The sequence below is a fragment of the Monodon monoceros genome, unplaced genomic scaffold, assembly GCF_005190385.1.
Source record: "Monodon monoceros isolate NGI ecotype Baffin Bay Population unplaced genomic scaffold, NGI_Narwhal_1 Super_Scaffold_18, whole genome shotgun sequence".
NCBI classification, from domain to species: domain Eukaryota; kingdom Metazoa; phylum Chordata; class Mammalia; order Artiodactyla; family Monodontidae; genus Monodon; species Monodon monoceros.
Genome location: NW_021703774.1, coordinates 143,681,907 through 143,699,117, shown reverse-complemented (window position 1 = coordinate 143,699,117; position 17,211 = coordinate 143,681,907). Strand labels below are relative to the sequence as shown.

Sequence of the window (17,211 nt, the reverse complement as noted above, 5' to 3'; positions counted from 1 at the left end):
GTATATGTATAACTGATTCACTTTGTTATAAAGCAGAAACTAACACACCATTGTAAAGCAATTATACCCCAATAAAGATGTTTAAAAAAAAAAAAAAAGAAAGAAAAGCTTTTGCAAGGGCAAAGTTTTCAAAATGTTGCATGTCTGAAAATGTCTTTACTCTCATGCCTGACTGGTAGTTTGACTGGATATAGAATTCTAAGTAGGAAATAATTTTCTCTCAGAAAGCATTGTTCCATCGGTAGAGCTTCCAGAGCTGGTGTTGAGAAGTCTGATACCATTTTAATTTATACCATTTTAATTTTCAGTCTTTTATATGGCATCTCATTCCCCCCCACCCATAGAAGTGCTTAGAATTTTATTTTTATTGCCCATATTCTAAAATTTCATAATCATATGCTCTGGGGTGGGTCTTTTTTATCATTCATTGTGCTGGGCACTTGGTAGGACCTTTCACTTTGGAAGTTCATGCTCTTCAGTTGTAGAAAATGTTCTTGTATTAGTCAAAAACAGACTTCCTAGATTGATCCTTTAATTTTCTTATCTTTTCTCTCTTATTTTCCATCTTTGGTTTTTCTCCATTAATGGATGATTTCCTCAACTTTATCTCCTTGGCCTTCTAGTCAAATGGTTTAAATAAAACCATAACTAAATAATCATATAGAACCATATATAAATAAATAATTATATTTTAAATTTTCCAAGAATCTTTGAGAATCTTTGTGGTTCTCTAATTATTCCTATTTTACAGTATACCATTCTTGTTTCATTGATGCAGCTCCTTCTCTAACCTCTCCTGGAAGGATATATATTTAGAAGATAGTAATTAGAAGGTTTTTTGGTAGTTACATTTTAAACTTTTCTTCTTTTACTTGGGGCTCTTCAATTTCTCCAAATCCACCAATTTCCTGGCAGGTGGTGGGGGTGTGGGTGGGAGGCAGGTGATTCCTACCTGCTTAAGAGCCACGTGATAGAAGAGGACTAGAAGTCTCAAGAGCCTCACCATTCAGTATGCAGACAATCCCTTCACCTCCCTCTTCTCAGTATAACGTTCCTTTCCCATCTGCTGTCATTTTAGATGCTTACCTAGTATGAAGGTCGGTAAGCATTCTAACATTCTCGTTCAATTTTTTCCCCAAAATAAAAATTCATCTCTTGTCGGGGTGGGTGAGACTTAACTGATTGTTGCAAAGAATGGGGATGGTGACTTTTAGGCCCAGTTATCCCCGAAAAGACTTTCAATAGTCCTCCTATTTTCAGCCCAAGCCTGACATCCACCTTCAGATCCAGAGGTGAACTCTAAGTTTTGTAGGTTTCTGTGATGCAAACTGGCTTGCTTCTATGGAGTACCTGCTTCTATAGATACTATTTTATAGGCACTGGAAATAATGGGTTGGCTAAAAAGTTCATTCGGGTTTTCCATAGGATGTTACGGAAAAACCCAAACAAACTTTTTAGCTAACCCAATACAGTGGTGAACATTATAAAGTTCTACCCTCAGGGAGCTCACCCTACCCTGGAGGCTATAAACAATAAGTAAACAAATGAATAAATAAGATATTTTCAAAGATGATAAGAACTATAAAGACAAAGCAGAATGAGGGGATAAATAGTGATATTGGATGGCTATTTTAGACAGGCTAGTCAACAAAAGTCTCTATGAGGAGGGGATATCTCAGAAGAAGCATGCCAAATAATTCTGGGATAAAGACATTACTATAGGAAATGGGAAAAGAAAGTACAAAGACTCTGAAGTAGGAAAGAGGTTGGTGTATTTGAGAAACAAAAAGGTCAGTAAGGGTGGTGGTTAGGATGGTGTAAGCTACAGGAAGAGTGATCAGAAATAAGGTCAGAGAGGCAGGCAGGACAAATTAAGGCCTTGTACATCAAAGCCCAGAGTTTAGATTTCATTTGAAGGGTGACAAAAAGTCACAGAAGGAAATTCAGCAGTGGGGGGTGGTATGATCTGATTTACCTTTTTAAAGTTCAATCTGGCTACCATGGGGCAAGAGGGGAACTGAACTAGGATGCTGGCTTGTGGAGGTAGTAAGTAGTAGGCAGACAGGGCATATTTTAAAGATAATGCTAAACTACCTGAAGGTTTGAGGTAGGGTGTAAAGGAAAGATATTAAGGATGACACCTAGGTTTTTGGCCTAAATAATAGATGAATGGCAATTCCATTTGCTGAGATGGGAGAGGTCTAGAAAGTAAAATATGGGGGCGGGGTAGGAAAACGATCAACGGGGGTCCATAATACATACTCAATAAACGGTAGCCATTGTTTATATTAAAAATCATCTTCCATTATATGTCAATTATATCTCAATAAATTTTTTTAAAATTACCTTCTTTCTGGGGTTGTACTACTTCACTCTCCACAGGTGATGACATAAACAGTACTGAAGCTTATTCCACATTTTAATTTACAGAAACTTTCTGGTTATATGAAATTAGAACTTAGACTCAATTCCTAAGTCATTAGACTTTCTACTTTAGTACAGAGAAGAGAAAACAATATTAAGACCCCCCCTTACCAATATGCTAGTATTATAAAATTTGCTTTGAGGGCTATATCGACACTCTTTCACCTAGTTACTCACTAGGATTACAATGATAAAATCAAAATGATGCACTTTAATCCATCATTTTTATTTATTTATTTATTTAAAATACCCTTTTTTTTTTTTTTTTTTTTTTTTTCGGTATGCGGGCCTCTCACTGTTGTGGCCTCTCCCGTTGCGGAGCACAGGCTCTGGACGCGCAGGCTCAGCGGCCATGGCTCACTGGCCCAGCCGCTCCACGGTATGTGGTATCTTCCCAGACCGGGGCACGAACCCATGTCCCCTGCATCGGCAGGCAGACTCTCAACCACTGCGCCACCAGGGAAGCCCTATTTAAAATACTTTTTAAAAATTTATTTATTTGGCTGAGCCGGGTCTTAGTTAAGGCATATGGGATCTTCGTTGCAACACATGGGATCTTTTAGTTGCAACATGTGGAATCTTTTAGTTGCGGCATGTGGGATCTAGTTCTCTGACCAGGGATTGAACCCGGGCCCCCTGCATTGGAAGCACAGAGTCTTAACCACTGGACCACCAGGGAAGTCCCAATCCATCATTTTTAAATGCTTCCCATTTATTCTGAACAGCACACACACAGACATGCGCGCACACACACACACACACACACACACACACACACACATATACTCTGAGATAATATATTTTTCAAACCTGATCATTTAAAAATTATTCAAGGACTTCTCTGGTGGTCCAGTGGTTAAGACTCTGTGCTTCCAATGCAGGGGGCCCGGGTTCAATCCCTGGTCAGAGAACTAGATCCCACATGCATGCTGCAACTGAGACTGCATGCCGCAACTAAGAGTCCACATGCAGCAACAAAGATCCCACGTGCCATAACTAAGACCCAGCGCATCCAAATGAATAAATAAATATTTTAACATAAAATAAAATAAAAATTATTCAACATTAACTCAATGTGATTTCTAACCTGGTCCATTCTCCTCTTTTAACAAAAGGAGAAACCAAAGCCCAGAGGTCAAATAACTTGTCCAAGAGAACACAATTAGGAAATCATGGAGTGGTGTTAAATGCATAAGAGGAGTAGTTGAAGATAAGGCTGGAAAAACAGGTCAGACATTAGCTGTCAGCCTAAAGAATTTTTGACTCAATTCTGAAATATAGGGGAGCCACAAAAGGTTTTTAAGAAATAAGCTATACAATTAGAGCTATGTATCAGGAAGAGTGAAAGGTGGGCAAAAAGATAGGAAAAATAACTCACTCCAGGCAAAAGTGAAGAGGACTGAATTGACAGATGCATAAAGGAAGGAACAGATGCAAAAGTCTTTGAAGATTTAGAATCAAGAGCTTAGCTTCTGATTAGAAGCAAGGAATAAAAGAAATAACCAAAGATGACTTTGGGATTTTCATAATGGGTAACTGGAAAGAGTGCTCTCTTAATAACTGAGATTGGGAAAATACCCTGCCGTATCCTCATAGCATTAGCGGATATTAATCTGTTTCCTAGATGTACAGTTTGCTTCCTCAGGAGACTGTCTGGGAGACAGCCCTCTACTTCTCTTCTATTCACCATGATATTACCTAGCACAGGGCTGGACTGAGTAGCTCCAAACAAATATTTGGTTATTTGAAAGCATATTCTTCATTTTAACAAAATGGCAATCATATTGTTGCAAATGGATTCTGAAGGGGAGCTAAAACAATTCTGAAAAAAATTGGTAGATAGGAAAATAAATTCAGAATGTGGCCTAAAGAAAAGTAAGCATGAGAATGTGAACAAGGAGTCTAAAAGAAATATTAAATTTCTCATGGCATGAAGAATAACAAAGAGGTATGAGAACAAATCTTGGTACAGGTCCTCAAAAAGGCCATTGGGGAGTGGAAGTGAGCAAGGCATGGTATTGGGTTACAGATCTTGAGCGTAAGACTTCCTGGCATAAACAACCTTATTCACAAGAGGCCCAAACTATCAGTCCCTGCACTCAACAAAGCGCTTCATTGTTCTTTTTTTTAAACTGATAAATTAGAGCAACTGATGATAAAACAACCAATCTTAACTGTATCCATGTATTAAAAAAAATACATACACACAAACAAAATATACACACCTACTTGCCTCTATGACTCATCAGGCCCACTCCTTTCCTTCCAACTAGAAATCTTAGAAGGGAGAAAGATAAAAGGAAAAGAGGAAGTAGGGAGGTTGGGGTCAAGAAAAAGAGAGAAATAAAACTGCAAAAATTCAGCTCACTCACTCCTGCTGGGCACAAAATAGCTGTGCCAGCAGAGGACCAAGCCATGCCCAGAGGATTCGATGCCCACCATCTGGCAGGTCATACAGATACCCTTTTTTCCCAAGTAGGCCTTCAAAATCACTAATGCAGCAATTTTCAACGTTTTCTTTGTTTTAAGTGGAGACCTTTTCTTCAAAATTCTTATATGAAAGTTCAATATAAAACAGATACAAAGTGAAGTTACTCTGGCTGGATGAAGCAAAAATGGAAACCGAAAGCCTCAGCTGCTCAGCAACCTCCCTCCTGGGGTCAAGCCCCTGAGGAGGCATATCTGTGAAAATCCTAGGGTTCCAAGAGATGGATTCGTCCCAATTTAAATCTCATAATCTCAATATGAGGGAAAACTTTGGTTCATACTTCTGCCTCAGCTTTTGCACCTATAAAAACTAACTAACCTATACTAACAGCTTGAAAATAGACTAAGAGCCATACTAACAAACAGTAACAAAAAAATTGAATTATAAAAAATATAAAGTATTAACAATAAATTTCTAAGACAACTTGAAAAGCATTTAGGAAATAAAAATTCTAAGAATTTTGAGACTGGAACATATTTATGCATAGTTTGATACTTAAGGCATCCTAGGGAAGTATAAAAAATGCTTCTACTGCTATAGTACTCCTCTGGGTAACAAAAGCCAAGAGGACTCTGCTTGCTCTAGGCCCCTAGTAGGATAATTTCCTTTTGTTGTATTCAAAATATACATTGAAAGTAAAGACACAAAAACATGAAAGATATAAACAACTAGAACTTCTTTAAAAAGGTAATCCATGTCCATGCTTTTAACTGCACTATATTTGAGACAGATGGCTTATGCAGAACAAAAAAGTCACCATCAGAGTGCAAACCCACCATGGTTAACAATAATCATAATAATTTTCATGCTTACTGTGGATTATAACAGATCCATAGGCTTTATGTACATTATCTCATTTGTTGGTTTACTGTAAAGATCAAGATAGAATTAACACTACCTTTTACATATTAGAAAACTTAGCTGACAGCAAAGAATATGATTTTTTATATAAAAGGGAACGGTGTGTCATTCCTGAGCAAAAGAGATAGGCTAAGAAAGTAGATCAAGGTGACATCAGAATAGGAATGGTATTCATCACACCACCACGTTTCTAGGCTGAAATACATATATATTTAGTGAAACAAGAGCAAAGATGTACATGGATTGTAGGCCAAGATGTCCAATATAGTAGCCACTAAGCTTCATGGGGTAATTTAAATTTAGTTCGTTGTTTGTACTAGCCACATTTCAATGCTCATTAGCCACATGTGGCTATTGGACAGCACAGATAAAGAACATTTCCATCATTTCAGAAAGTTCTATTCTATTCAACAGCATTACTCTAGCAGAAAACCCTTGAATGTATTAAAAACAGCTGCAGGGACCTCCCTGGTGGTCCACGGGTAAGACTCTGCACTCCCAATGCAGCGGGCCCGGGTTCGATCCCTGGTCAGGGAACTAGATCCCTCATGCATGCTGGAAAAAAAAAAAAAAAAAAAAACAGACCCCGTATGCCGCAATGAAGATCCTGAGTGCCGCAACTAAGATCCAGGGCAGCCAAAATAAATAAATGAATAAATTTTTTTTAAAAAGACAAAAAACAGCAGCAGACCCTCAACAAATGCTTGGTGAGTGAATGAATGATAAAAAACAGACGGGATGCAATGAGACATTTAAAAAACTAGCCAGAGGAAAAGAAACTAATAATAATAGCTAACATTTACTGGGCACTTAATACAAGCCAGGTGCTTTATATGGACTAAATTAATCCTCAGTAACAACTCTATGAGGGATTTACTGTAATTTACCTCATTATAGATGGGAAAACTAAGGATCTCAGAGGTTAAGTAACTTTCCCAAGATCCACAATTTGAATCCAGGCAGCTTAATCTAGAATCTAGAGCCTCTGTTTTTAATCATTATACTATTCTACTTCTTATATAACAATTATATTTTTATTTTTTTTTAGATTTTTTTGATGTGGACCATTTTTAAAACAATTATATTTTTATTTTTTTTTAGATTTTTTTGATGTGGACCATTTTTAAAGTCTTTATTGAATTTGTTAAATATTGCTTCTGTTTCATATTTTGGTTTTTTGGCCACGAGGCATGTGGGATCTTACCTCCCCGACCAGGGATCGAACCTGCACCCCCTGCACTGGAAGGCGAAGTCTTAACCACTGGATCACAAGGGAAGTCCCTATAACAACTATATTTTAAAGTTTTGCTGTCATGGAATAAAATTTGTTTAAAGTCAATCTTCCCATGCAATCACCAGTCAAGTTCATAGTGAAGAGAATAAAAAAAAGAAGTGGTGAATAAAAAAGATTGGCAGGGGACACGGGTTTGAACCGTGGTCCAGGAAGATCCCACATGCCGCAGAGCAACTAAGCCCATGCACCACAACTACTGAGCCTATGCTCTAGAACCCGCAAGCCACAACTACTGAGCCTATGTGCCACAACTACGGAAGCCCACATGCCTAGAGCCCGTGCTCCACAACAAGAGAAGCCACCAAAATGAGAAGCCTATGCACTGCAACGAAGAGTAGCCCCTGCTCGCCACAACTAGAGAAAGCCTGTGCGCAGAAACGAAGACCCAACGCAGCCAAAAGTAAATAAATAAATTTATTTTTTAAAAAAATTCCTAAGCAGAACATCAAATCAGGACTCAACCATCTCACTCTCAAACATTGTAGATGCCCCCTAACTGATCTCTTGGTTACCAGTCTCCCCAACACTATACCATTCCACATTTGCCACCAGTTACCCTCTGTCATCTAGTCCCTGCTCAGAATCCAATACACAAAGCATAAAATAAAATATTCTTGGCTTTATGCAAAACATTTCTGAATAGTCTGGCCCAATTCTACCTTTCCACGTTTATCTACCAGTACTATCCCATCAAATCCTCTAGGAGAGGCATGATAGAAAGAGTTCTTCTAGAAGCATGGTAGAAAGAGCCCAGACCTCAGAGTCACAGACCTCAGCCAACACATAATCTCTTGGCCTCAGTTTCTTCAATGGAGAATCGTTGTGAAGATTAAATCTTTTAATAGGTAAAGCATGCAGCATACGACAAAGACTTCAAGAAATGGTGGTTTTCTCATTGTTATTATTAGTCCAAAAAAAATTTTTTTTCAATCTGAAAGCAGTCATTGTTAATTAACTGACCAGATCACAAAAATAATCATCATAGGTATCTTAGTTCATCCTCCTAACAAGCTGTTAATCTGGTCCTCCCTGTTGCCAGCAACTCCACCTTCTACAAAATGGGTGGTCATTTTCTTCATTCCACCTCACGGAGAAGATAATTTGAAGGGTCACAGGAAGTTGTTTGCTTCTTTGAAGCATTTTCCAATGGTATAGGTCTCATAAATAGGATCCTCCATGTAGATAATGCCATATTTACCAAGAGATCAGGCAATCAGTGTATTATCTGTCAGGGCAATTTGCTTCTTGTTGATTTTGCCATAACCACACCTGAATTCATTTATTGAGTTCAGGTTCAGTTACCCCCACTAAATATATGGTTCCACAGTCCTCAGCATGTTAAATGGAGCTTTGTTGATCTTAACAAAGGTGCCATTGAAGACTTGGCAAAGGTAAGGAGCTGTAACATCTTTCAGACCTTTGGGCTCACACCACTGATACCTCTGATCCTGATGACAGATGCCAATTTGGGTTCCACAGGTACATAGAAGTTGCCAGCTTTTCTTACCATCCTAGCCATTAGAATCTCAGTTCTGTACATCTGCCTATACTCTTAGTGATAGCGCTTAGCTTCTTCATAGACAAGCTTCATCCTTGCCTTTTGAAGCATCTTTTGGGCAAACTTTTTCCCCAGGCACTTGGTCTTCAGCTCTGCAAAATTCCTTTACTTTTTCTTAAGGGCTTCTGGCACAGCAGGAACATTATTTTTCTCCTCGCCCGCACCCTCCATAACCAAATGAGTTTTTAATTCACTGACTCCTCAAAAAGCTTTGCGCTTTTGCCTCTGTGCTTTATTTATTATTATTATTTTGCTCCTGAGTTCCTTACCTATCTTCTAAAATCCTATTAAAATTCAAGTTCCAGGGACTTCCCTGGTGGTCCAGTGGTAAAGAATCCGCCTTGGGACTTTCCTGGGCATGCAGTGGTTAAGAATCTGCCTGCCAATGCAGGGGACACAGGTTCGAGCCCTGGTCTGGGAAGATCCCACATGCCGCGGAGCAACTAAGCCCATGCACCACAACTACTGAGCCTGCGCTCTAGAGCCCGTGTGCCACAACTACTGAAGCCCGTGCGCCAACAGCCTGTGCTCTGCAGCAAGATAAGCCACCACAATGAGAATCCGGCACACCACAACAAAGAGTAGCCCCTGCTCGCTGCAACTAGAGAAAGCCCGCGTGCAGCAACGAAGACCCTATGCAGCCAAAAAAATAAAATAAGTGTTCTCCTTAAACTGAAACTAAATCTTAGTCTTTAAAATAAACAACAAAAAAGAATCCGCCTTACAATGCAGGGGATGAGGGTTCGATCCCTGGTCAGGGAACTAAGATACCACATGCCACGGGGCAACTAAGCCCGTGCGCCACAACTACTGTGCTCGCGTGCCTCAACTAGAGAGCCTGCGTGCCGCAAACTACAGAACCCACGTGCTCTGGAACCCGCGCACCACAACTACAGAGCCCACGCGTCCTGGAGCCTGTGCACCACAACTAGAGAGAAGCCCATGAGCTGCAAGGAAGATCCCACGTGCTGCAACTAAGACCTGATGCAGCCAAAAATAAAATAAAATAATAAATCTTCAAAAAAAATTCAAGTTCCAGGTTGAGTCAACCTCCTCCAAGAAAGCTTTGCTGACTCTGCCAAGCTAATATGATCTCCGACTCCTTTGAAATTCTATATGACTAAGAGTTTACCCAAGTGGTAGCGTCCTGGCTGATTTTATTAGTTCTCTTTTCATGTATGTAAGTCCTAGATCTCCAATTAGAGTGCAAATTCCTTGCTAGCAGACATTCCATTTTACGTATACCTTTTTGATGTCTGACATCACCAGGCATATACTAGATGCTCAAAAAATTGTTAATCTGATTTGTTGGTAGGGAAAAAAGTCATAATAAAATTACTGGGACTTCCCCAGTGGCACAGTGGTTAAGAATCTGCCTGCCAATGCAGGCGACACGGGTTCGATCCCTGCTCCGGAAAGATCCCACATGCCACGGAGCAACTAAGCCCGTGCACCACAACTACTGAGCCTGCACTCTATAGAGCCTGCAAACCACAACTACTGAGCCCGTGCACCACAACTACTGAAGCCCACGTGCCTAGAGCCCATGCTCCGCAACAAGAGAAGCCACCGCAATGAGAAGCCTACACACCGAAACAAAGAGTAGCCCCAGCTCACCACAACTATAGAAGGCCCACGCACAGCAATGAGGACCCAACACAGCCAAAAATAAATAAAATAAATTTATTTTTTAAATAAATAAATAAAATTACTGGCTGAACGTTTTTGTAGTGGACTAGGAAGCCAATAATTCTATACAAAGGTATAAAGTTTCAATTAATCAGTATAATCTAATTCCATAATTTTCTACCACTGACCACACATGTAAGTCATACTTAAGTTATATGATTTCTCTTTAGTCCAATATAAATATTAGCCTTAAACAACCCTAAGTAAATTGCACTTTTAACTCTTCCAACTCTTACACATATGCCCTACTTTAATAATATATTGACTTAAATTTTCTTATTTGGTTTCATTTAGAAATATACTCACCTCACTAAAAAGTCAAGACAGGGGGCTTCCCTGGTGGCGCAGTGGTTGAGAGTCCGCCTGCCGATGCAGGGGACACGGGTTTGTGCCCCGGTCCGGGAGGATCCCACATGCCGCGGAGCGGCTGGGCCCATGGGCCATGGCCGCTGAGCCTGAGCGTCCGGAGCCTGTGCTCCGTGGCGGGAGAGGCCACGACAGTGAGAGGCCCGCGTACCGCAAAAAAAAAAAAAGTCAAGATAGGGACTTACCTGGTGGCGCAATGGTTAGGAATCCTCCTGCCAATGCAGGGGACACAGGTTAGAGCCGGGGTCTGGGAAGATCCCACATGCCGCGGAGCAACTAAGCCCTTGCGCCACAACTACTGAGCCTGCGCTCTAGAGCCTGCATGCCTAGAGCCCGTGCTCCGCAACAAGAGAAGCCACCGCCATGAGAAGCCCGTGCACCGCAACAAAGAGTAGCCCCCACTTGCCACAACTAGAGAAAGCCCGTGCACGGCAAAGAAGACCCAATGCAGCCAAAAATAAATAAATAAATTTATTTTTTAGAAAAAGTCAAGATAGAGTGAGAAAGATTCATATACAGTAACCCCTTGGTATCTGCAGGGCATTGGTTCTAGGACCACCCCACCCCCTACCCTGTGAGGATACCAAAATCCACAGATGCCCAAGTTCCTTATATAAAAAGGCATAGTATTCACATATAACTACACACATGCATATACTCCCATATACTTTAAATCATCTCTAGATTACTTACAATACCTAATACAATGTAAGTGTTATATAAATAGTTGTAAATACAATGTAAATGCTATGTAAACAGTTGCTAGGCACAGCAAATTCAAGTATTGCTTTTTGGAACTTTCTGGAATTTTTTTCCCAAATATTTTCAGGCTGTGATTGGTTGAATCTGTGGATGCAGAACCTGCCGATATGGAGAGCTGACTGTACTAATTACTAGAAAGTAATGATTATATAACCTTATTATACATACAAATAATTCTCCTTTAAAAAGGTAAACTATGTCTCCTCAAGTGAGTGCTAACAGTTAAGAGTAGATAGCCTGGGGGCATAATTTTATTTTTATTTTCACTGATTTAATTATGATTCCTCCTAAACCAATTTAAGAAAATTAAATAACCACTAAAATCATCTCTCTTGAATAAATTACCAACTCAGCAATAGGTAACAACAGTTCTAATGAGCTGCTACTAAGAGTAAAGCAATTTGAGAGACATAAGGAAGTTGCTTTATTTTTTTTTAATATTTTATTTATTTATTTGTTTGTTTATCTGGCTGCGCTGGGTCTTAGTTGCGGCACGCGGTATCTTTTAGTTGCGGCATGCGGGATTTTTAGCTGTGACATGCGAACTGTTAGTTGCGGCATGTGGGATCTAGTTCCCTGACCAGGGATCAAACCCAGGTGCCCTGCATTAGGAGTGGGGAGTCTTAGCCACTGGACCACCAGGGAAGTCCCAAGTTGCCCTATTAAATGCAGTTAATTACCAGAAAATTAAGTCTCAGTAGCTAGAAAAAGACCTAGAGCACAGCTAAATCCCAGCAAGACAGATTTAGCATGAAATCTTGAATCCCTCTTTTCAGCTTTTAATACTATTCTAACAAGTCTCCAATAATGTTTCAGCTTTCTCACTGATCCCCAGAAGGAAGGAAAAGCCATTACCTAAGGATGTTGGGATGGGAGAGTCTATTCATGAGCTGCACTTCTTTCAGCATGTTTGCACGGTTACTGCTCAACGTGTTCATCTTAAGAGCCATCACCTGGCCAGAAGCTCGGTGGCGCACCTAGAAAATAAAATGGGACAAAAAAAGAGGCTCAAGGGCGGCAGCTATATAATGAGGTCAAAGCCTCCACGTGTAGAACATGCCAAGATGTTTTACTGCCAATTTAGATAAAATAGACATGGTAAGGGATGTTTTTCTATAAACTCTGATTACATTAGGGTCTCACTTCCATTAACAAAGATTTATTCCATCGAAGACCAAAACTGTTTCACATTAAACTGGCTAGAAACACATTGTTAATAATACCTCAAGAAATCATGTCTTTAAAATAAAAAATAAAAAAACCTTAGGAAAAAATGGGGAAAATTTATTAGGCTGGTTTCTTAAGGCCAACATTGCTGAGTCTTAGCAAACTGAAAGGAAAAAGTCTCTTTTGTGGAATTTTAATTGTGCACAGAAAAGATTCATGCATAAGCCTTATATAACATATAATGAACTATAAAACTGTCTTTATAGGACACTAAACCCACATCCTCAAAATCTCCCCCAAGCACCATAAAATGTATATCTATAAGAAAAAAACGTATTGCATGTTAAATATAGAAAGAAGGCAGTGAATCCTTTGGAGCTAATACTGTAGTAACCCAACACAAAGTACCTTATAATTATTTACACACACTCAAGTCAGATATAAAAACATGAGCCACACCACTCACACTATTACCCATATGCACAGAGCAAAGTCTACTTCTAAAACATTCATTCTCTGTAGATTCAATCTATTTTACATATAAAAATATTATTTTATAATTTCAATGCACACTCAACAGGTTTAAAAAGAAACACAATACTTGCAAGAAAATTAACTATGTTTTCAGCCTCTAAATGTGGTGTCAGTAGTAGCAAAATGAGACTATCAGAGAAAATATTTTGCCTTACCCAAAAAAAGCTCAATTATTCACTTAGACATGTGTTTCCTACTGAATTATGAATGAGGCAGTAGAAAAGTTATTAAGTACCAAGGACCTCATTACTTTCTGTTTAAAAAAAATTCATTTCAGGGTTTCCCTGGTGGAGCAGTGATTAAGAATCCACCTGCCAATGCAGGGGACACGGGTTCGAGCCCTGGTCCAGGAAGATCCCACATGCCGCAGAGCAACTAAGCCCGTGCGCCACAACTACTGAGCCTGCGCTCTACAGCCCGCAAGCCACAACTACTGAGCCCACGTGCCACAACTACTGAAGCCCACGTGCCTAGAGCCCGTGCTCCACAACAAGAGAAGCCACCACAATGAGAAGCCTGCACACGGCAACAAAAAGTAGCCCCCGCTTGCCGCATCTAGAGAAAGCCTGTGCGCAACAACGAAGACCCAACTCAGCCAAAAATAAAATAAATTTAAAAAAAAAAGAATGATTAAAAAAAAATTCACTCCAGATCATGCACAACAGGGACTTGCTATGCAAAAATGTCATCATCGTATGGACTTTCAGAGTACTGTTTCAGTATATTATTTCCAGTTGACCAAGTGGAAATTCCAGTAGAAATCATGACAATCTACTTAATTCTTCAATCTCCAGAAATTCTTTGACATGACAATAGCCCCAGAAGTTTAGTGTTAATATAGAACAGACATCACAGCTTATCTTAAAATTCAAAGAAACAATGCTTCAGAGTAGCCAGACATAAGAAGGGGAAGGAAGAAGCAAAACACTCAGAGCCACAGGAACCCTGAACAGAAGAACTGAGGCAGAACACTGGCTGTCTCTCCCCTCTTCTAGATCACTTAGTGAGATTTGGAACCCAACTCTCTTCCTAGTGCATCAATGATTCTGTTGTCATGTACCTCGTGATTGATGAAAGAGAAGTGGCTTTCCTTTTCAGATCCTGCATGGATAAGTTAAAAGAGACATTTATATACAAAGAACACACTGACAGTATTTTTCCAACTCTATTTACAGAAAACATCTGTGTTGTAATAAGGGCTCTCCATTCTGAAACTCACTCCTCTTTTTTTTTTTTCATCATCTGAAAACTATCACTGAGGTTTTTTTTTAAAAAGTCTGCTTTTAAGAAAGTTTAATATTGGGACTTCCCTGGTGGCACAGTGGATAAGACTCCACGCTCCCAATGCAGGGGCCCTGGGTTCGATCCCTAGTCAGGGAACTAGATCCCAAATGCATGCTGCAACTAAGAGTTCGCCTGCCACAACTAAGGATCCCATGTGCTGCAATTAAGGAGCCTGTGAGCTGCAACTAAGGAGCCCTGGAGCCTTAACTAAGGAGCCCACCTGACGCAACTAAGACCCGGTGCAACCAAATAAATAAATATATATATAAATAAAAGAAAGTTTAATATTAAAATAATGTGTGAAATTTAGGGATAAAAATCTGTTTCAAACTAATCATAAAAAACCTTACTTCCGGGCTTCCCTGGTGGCGCAGTGGTTGAGAATCTGCCTGCCAATGCAGGAGACACAGGTTCGAGCTCTGATCTGGGAAGATCCCACATGCCGCGGAGCCACTAGGTTCGTGAGCCACAACTACTGAGCTTGCGCGTCTGGAGCCTGTGCTCCGCAACAAGCGAGGCCGCGACAGTGAGAGGCCCGCGCACCGCAATGAAGAGTGAGTGGACCCCGCTCGCCGCAACTAGAGAAAGCCCTCACACAGAAACGAAGACCCAACACAGCCAAAAATAAATAAATAAATAAATAAATGTATTTAAAAAAAAACCTTAAACAAGTGATGAACATGTCCATAACATTGTAGTTGTCTTTCATTTGCATAAAATATTTTTCTTCTTTCTTCTTAGCCCCTCAAATTCTACCTATCTTTGAAGGCCACACTCAAATATCCCCTTCCTCTCTGAAGTCTTCCTTGACTCTCTCTAGGAACTATCTGTGGTATCCCTCTTTATACTGCCTCAGAACAACATTCGGAACACACCAGTATACCACTCATCACATAGTTCTGTACATAAATACCTCCTTGCTAGGCTATAAAGCATCTTGAGACCAGAATCTATGTTGTATTTGTCTTTGTCTTGCAGAAGGCCTGGCACATCATAAGGTCACAGTGAAAACAACAGCAACAACAGCTAGTTAAATGATACTTCTAATGTACTTTCTAAGGACAGTGAATCATTTATTTACCCAGGTAATTTCTTTGTGGGGTGGTGCTTTTCTTTGTTTTTCTTTTTTTGGTGGCAGAGATTTGGGGGGAGGATGCAAACAGAAAAGTAGTATAAGATTTGGCTTAAATTTTCTGGAGTTTACCATCTAGAAAGGGACAAACAATAAGCTATATGACTAGTCAGATAAGAAAGAGAATAAAGAATCAAATACAGCATGAGAGGTATTTATATGAATGTTGATGCACTTAGGGAAAAACTTCATGGGACTTCAGTGACACCTCCAAGAATTAACAGATTTGGATAGATTTTTTAAAGTACAGAACAGACTACAGGTGATAAAGAAAAAAGTACCATCAAATTTAGAGGTTCACAGAATATAGGGAACCTGCCTAAATGCAGGAGGATCTTCATTCCAAGTTGTCAAAACCATGAAAATTAATTAGCCCTCAAATCTACTTAGATTTTCAGATTAAAGGGAAGGCCTATTTCTGCCTAAGTTTGTCCTCTACACATAGATCATTGTTACTACTACTAAGAGGATTCCCAAGAGATTGATATCTTTAAATATCTTTAATTTTTTTTTTTTAATATATAGAATTGCCATATGATCCAGCAATTCTACTTCTGGGTATATACCCAAAATAATTGAAAACAGGGTCTTGAAAAAATATTTGTAAACCCAAGTTCATAGCAGCATTATTTACAATAGCCAAAAGGCAAAAGCAATCCATCCATCGACAGATGAACAGATAAACAAAATGTGGTATATACCATAATGGAATATTATTCAGCCTTAAAAAGAAAGGAAATTCTGACACATGCTGCAACACGGATGAACCTTGAAGATATTATGCTACGTGAAGTAAGTTAGTCACAAAATGACAAACACTGTATGATTCCACTTATATGAGGTTCCTAGGGTACTCAAACTCATACAGAAATAATGTAGAATGAAAAAAAAATAATAATGTAGAATGGTGGTTGCTAAGGGTTGCAGGGAGGGGAGGAATTTGGAGCTGTTTAATTGGTACAGAATTTCAGCTTTGCAAGATGAAAAGAGTTCTGGAGAGTGTAGCACAAAAACGTGAACTGAACTATACACTTAAAAATGGTTAAGATGGGGCTTCCCTGGTGGCGCAGTGGTTGAGAGTCCGCCTGCCGATGCAGGGGACACAGGTTTGTGCCCCGGTCCGGGAAGATCCCACATGCCGCGGAGCGGCTGGGCCCATGAGCCATGGCTGCTGAGCCTGCCCGTCCGGAGCCTGTGCTCCGCAATGGGACAGGCCACAACAGTGAGAGGCCCACGTACGGAAAAAAAAAAAAAAAGGTTAGGATGGTAAATTTTATGTTATATATACTTTATCACAATTATAAATAAAAGAAGGAAGGTAAAAAAAAAAGAAGGAAGGTAAGGAAGAAAAGAAAGAAGAGATGGAGAGAAAAGAGAAGAGGAGATGTGAGGAGCGAAGGGTAAGGGAGAGGATCACCAAGGTAAGGAAATTACTACCTCTCCTTGACTTTTAAACTCATCTGATGCTACCACAGGGTCTTCAAATCCACTTTCTAAAGAAGAGCATAGGAGAGTGGTGAAGTACTCGAGCTTTGGAGATGAGCAGACCGAATCCAAGTTTTAACGCTTAAATGATTAGAGTGACTTCTCATTGAAGTCTTCTGTTGTAAAATGAAGAGAATAATAGTCTCTATCTCACATGGAGGATAAAA

At 39.8% G+C, this 17,211-nt stretch overlaps 1 protein-coding gene and 1 pseudogene across 3 annotated transcripts in view; both read right to left on the bottom strand.

The window, feature by feature from the left end:
- Positions 1-17,211, bottom strand: part of TESK2 (testis associated actin remodelling kinase 2) — a 131,022-nt gene that overhangs the window by 56,278 nt on the left and 57,533 nt on the right. For all 3 annotated transcript variants that reach the window (XM_029227992.1, XM_029227995.1, XM_029227993.1), the window contains exon 3: positions 12,298-12,419. In XM_029227992.1, the coding sequence (XP_029083825.1) occupies positions 12,298-12,419 (122 nt within the window). The remainder of the gene's footprint in view (positions 1-12,297; positions 12,420-17,211) is intronic.
- Positions 8,058-9,067, bottom strand: LOC114898480 (annotated as a pseudogene).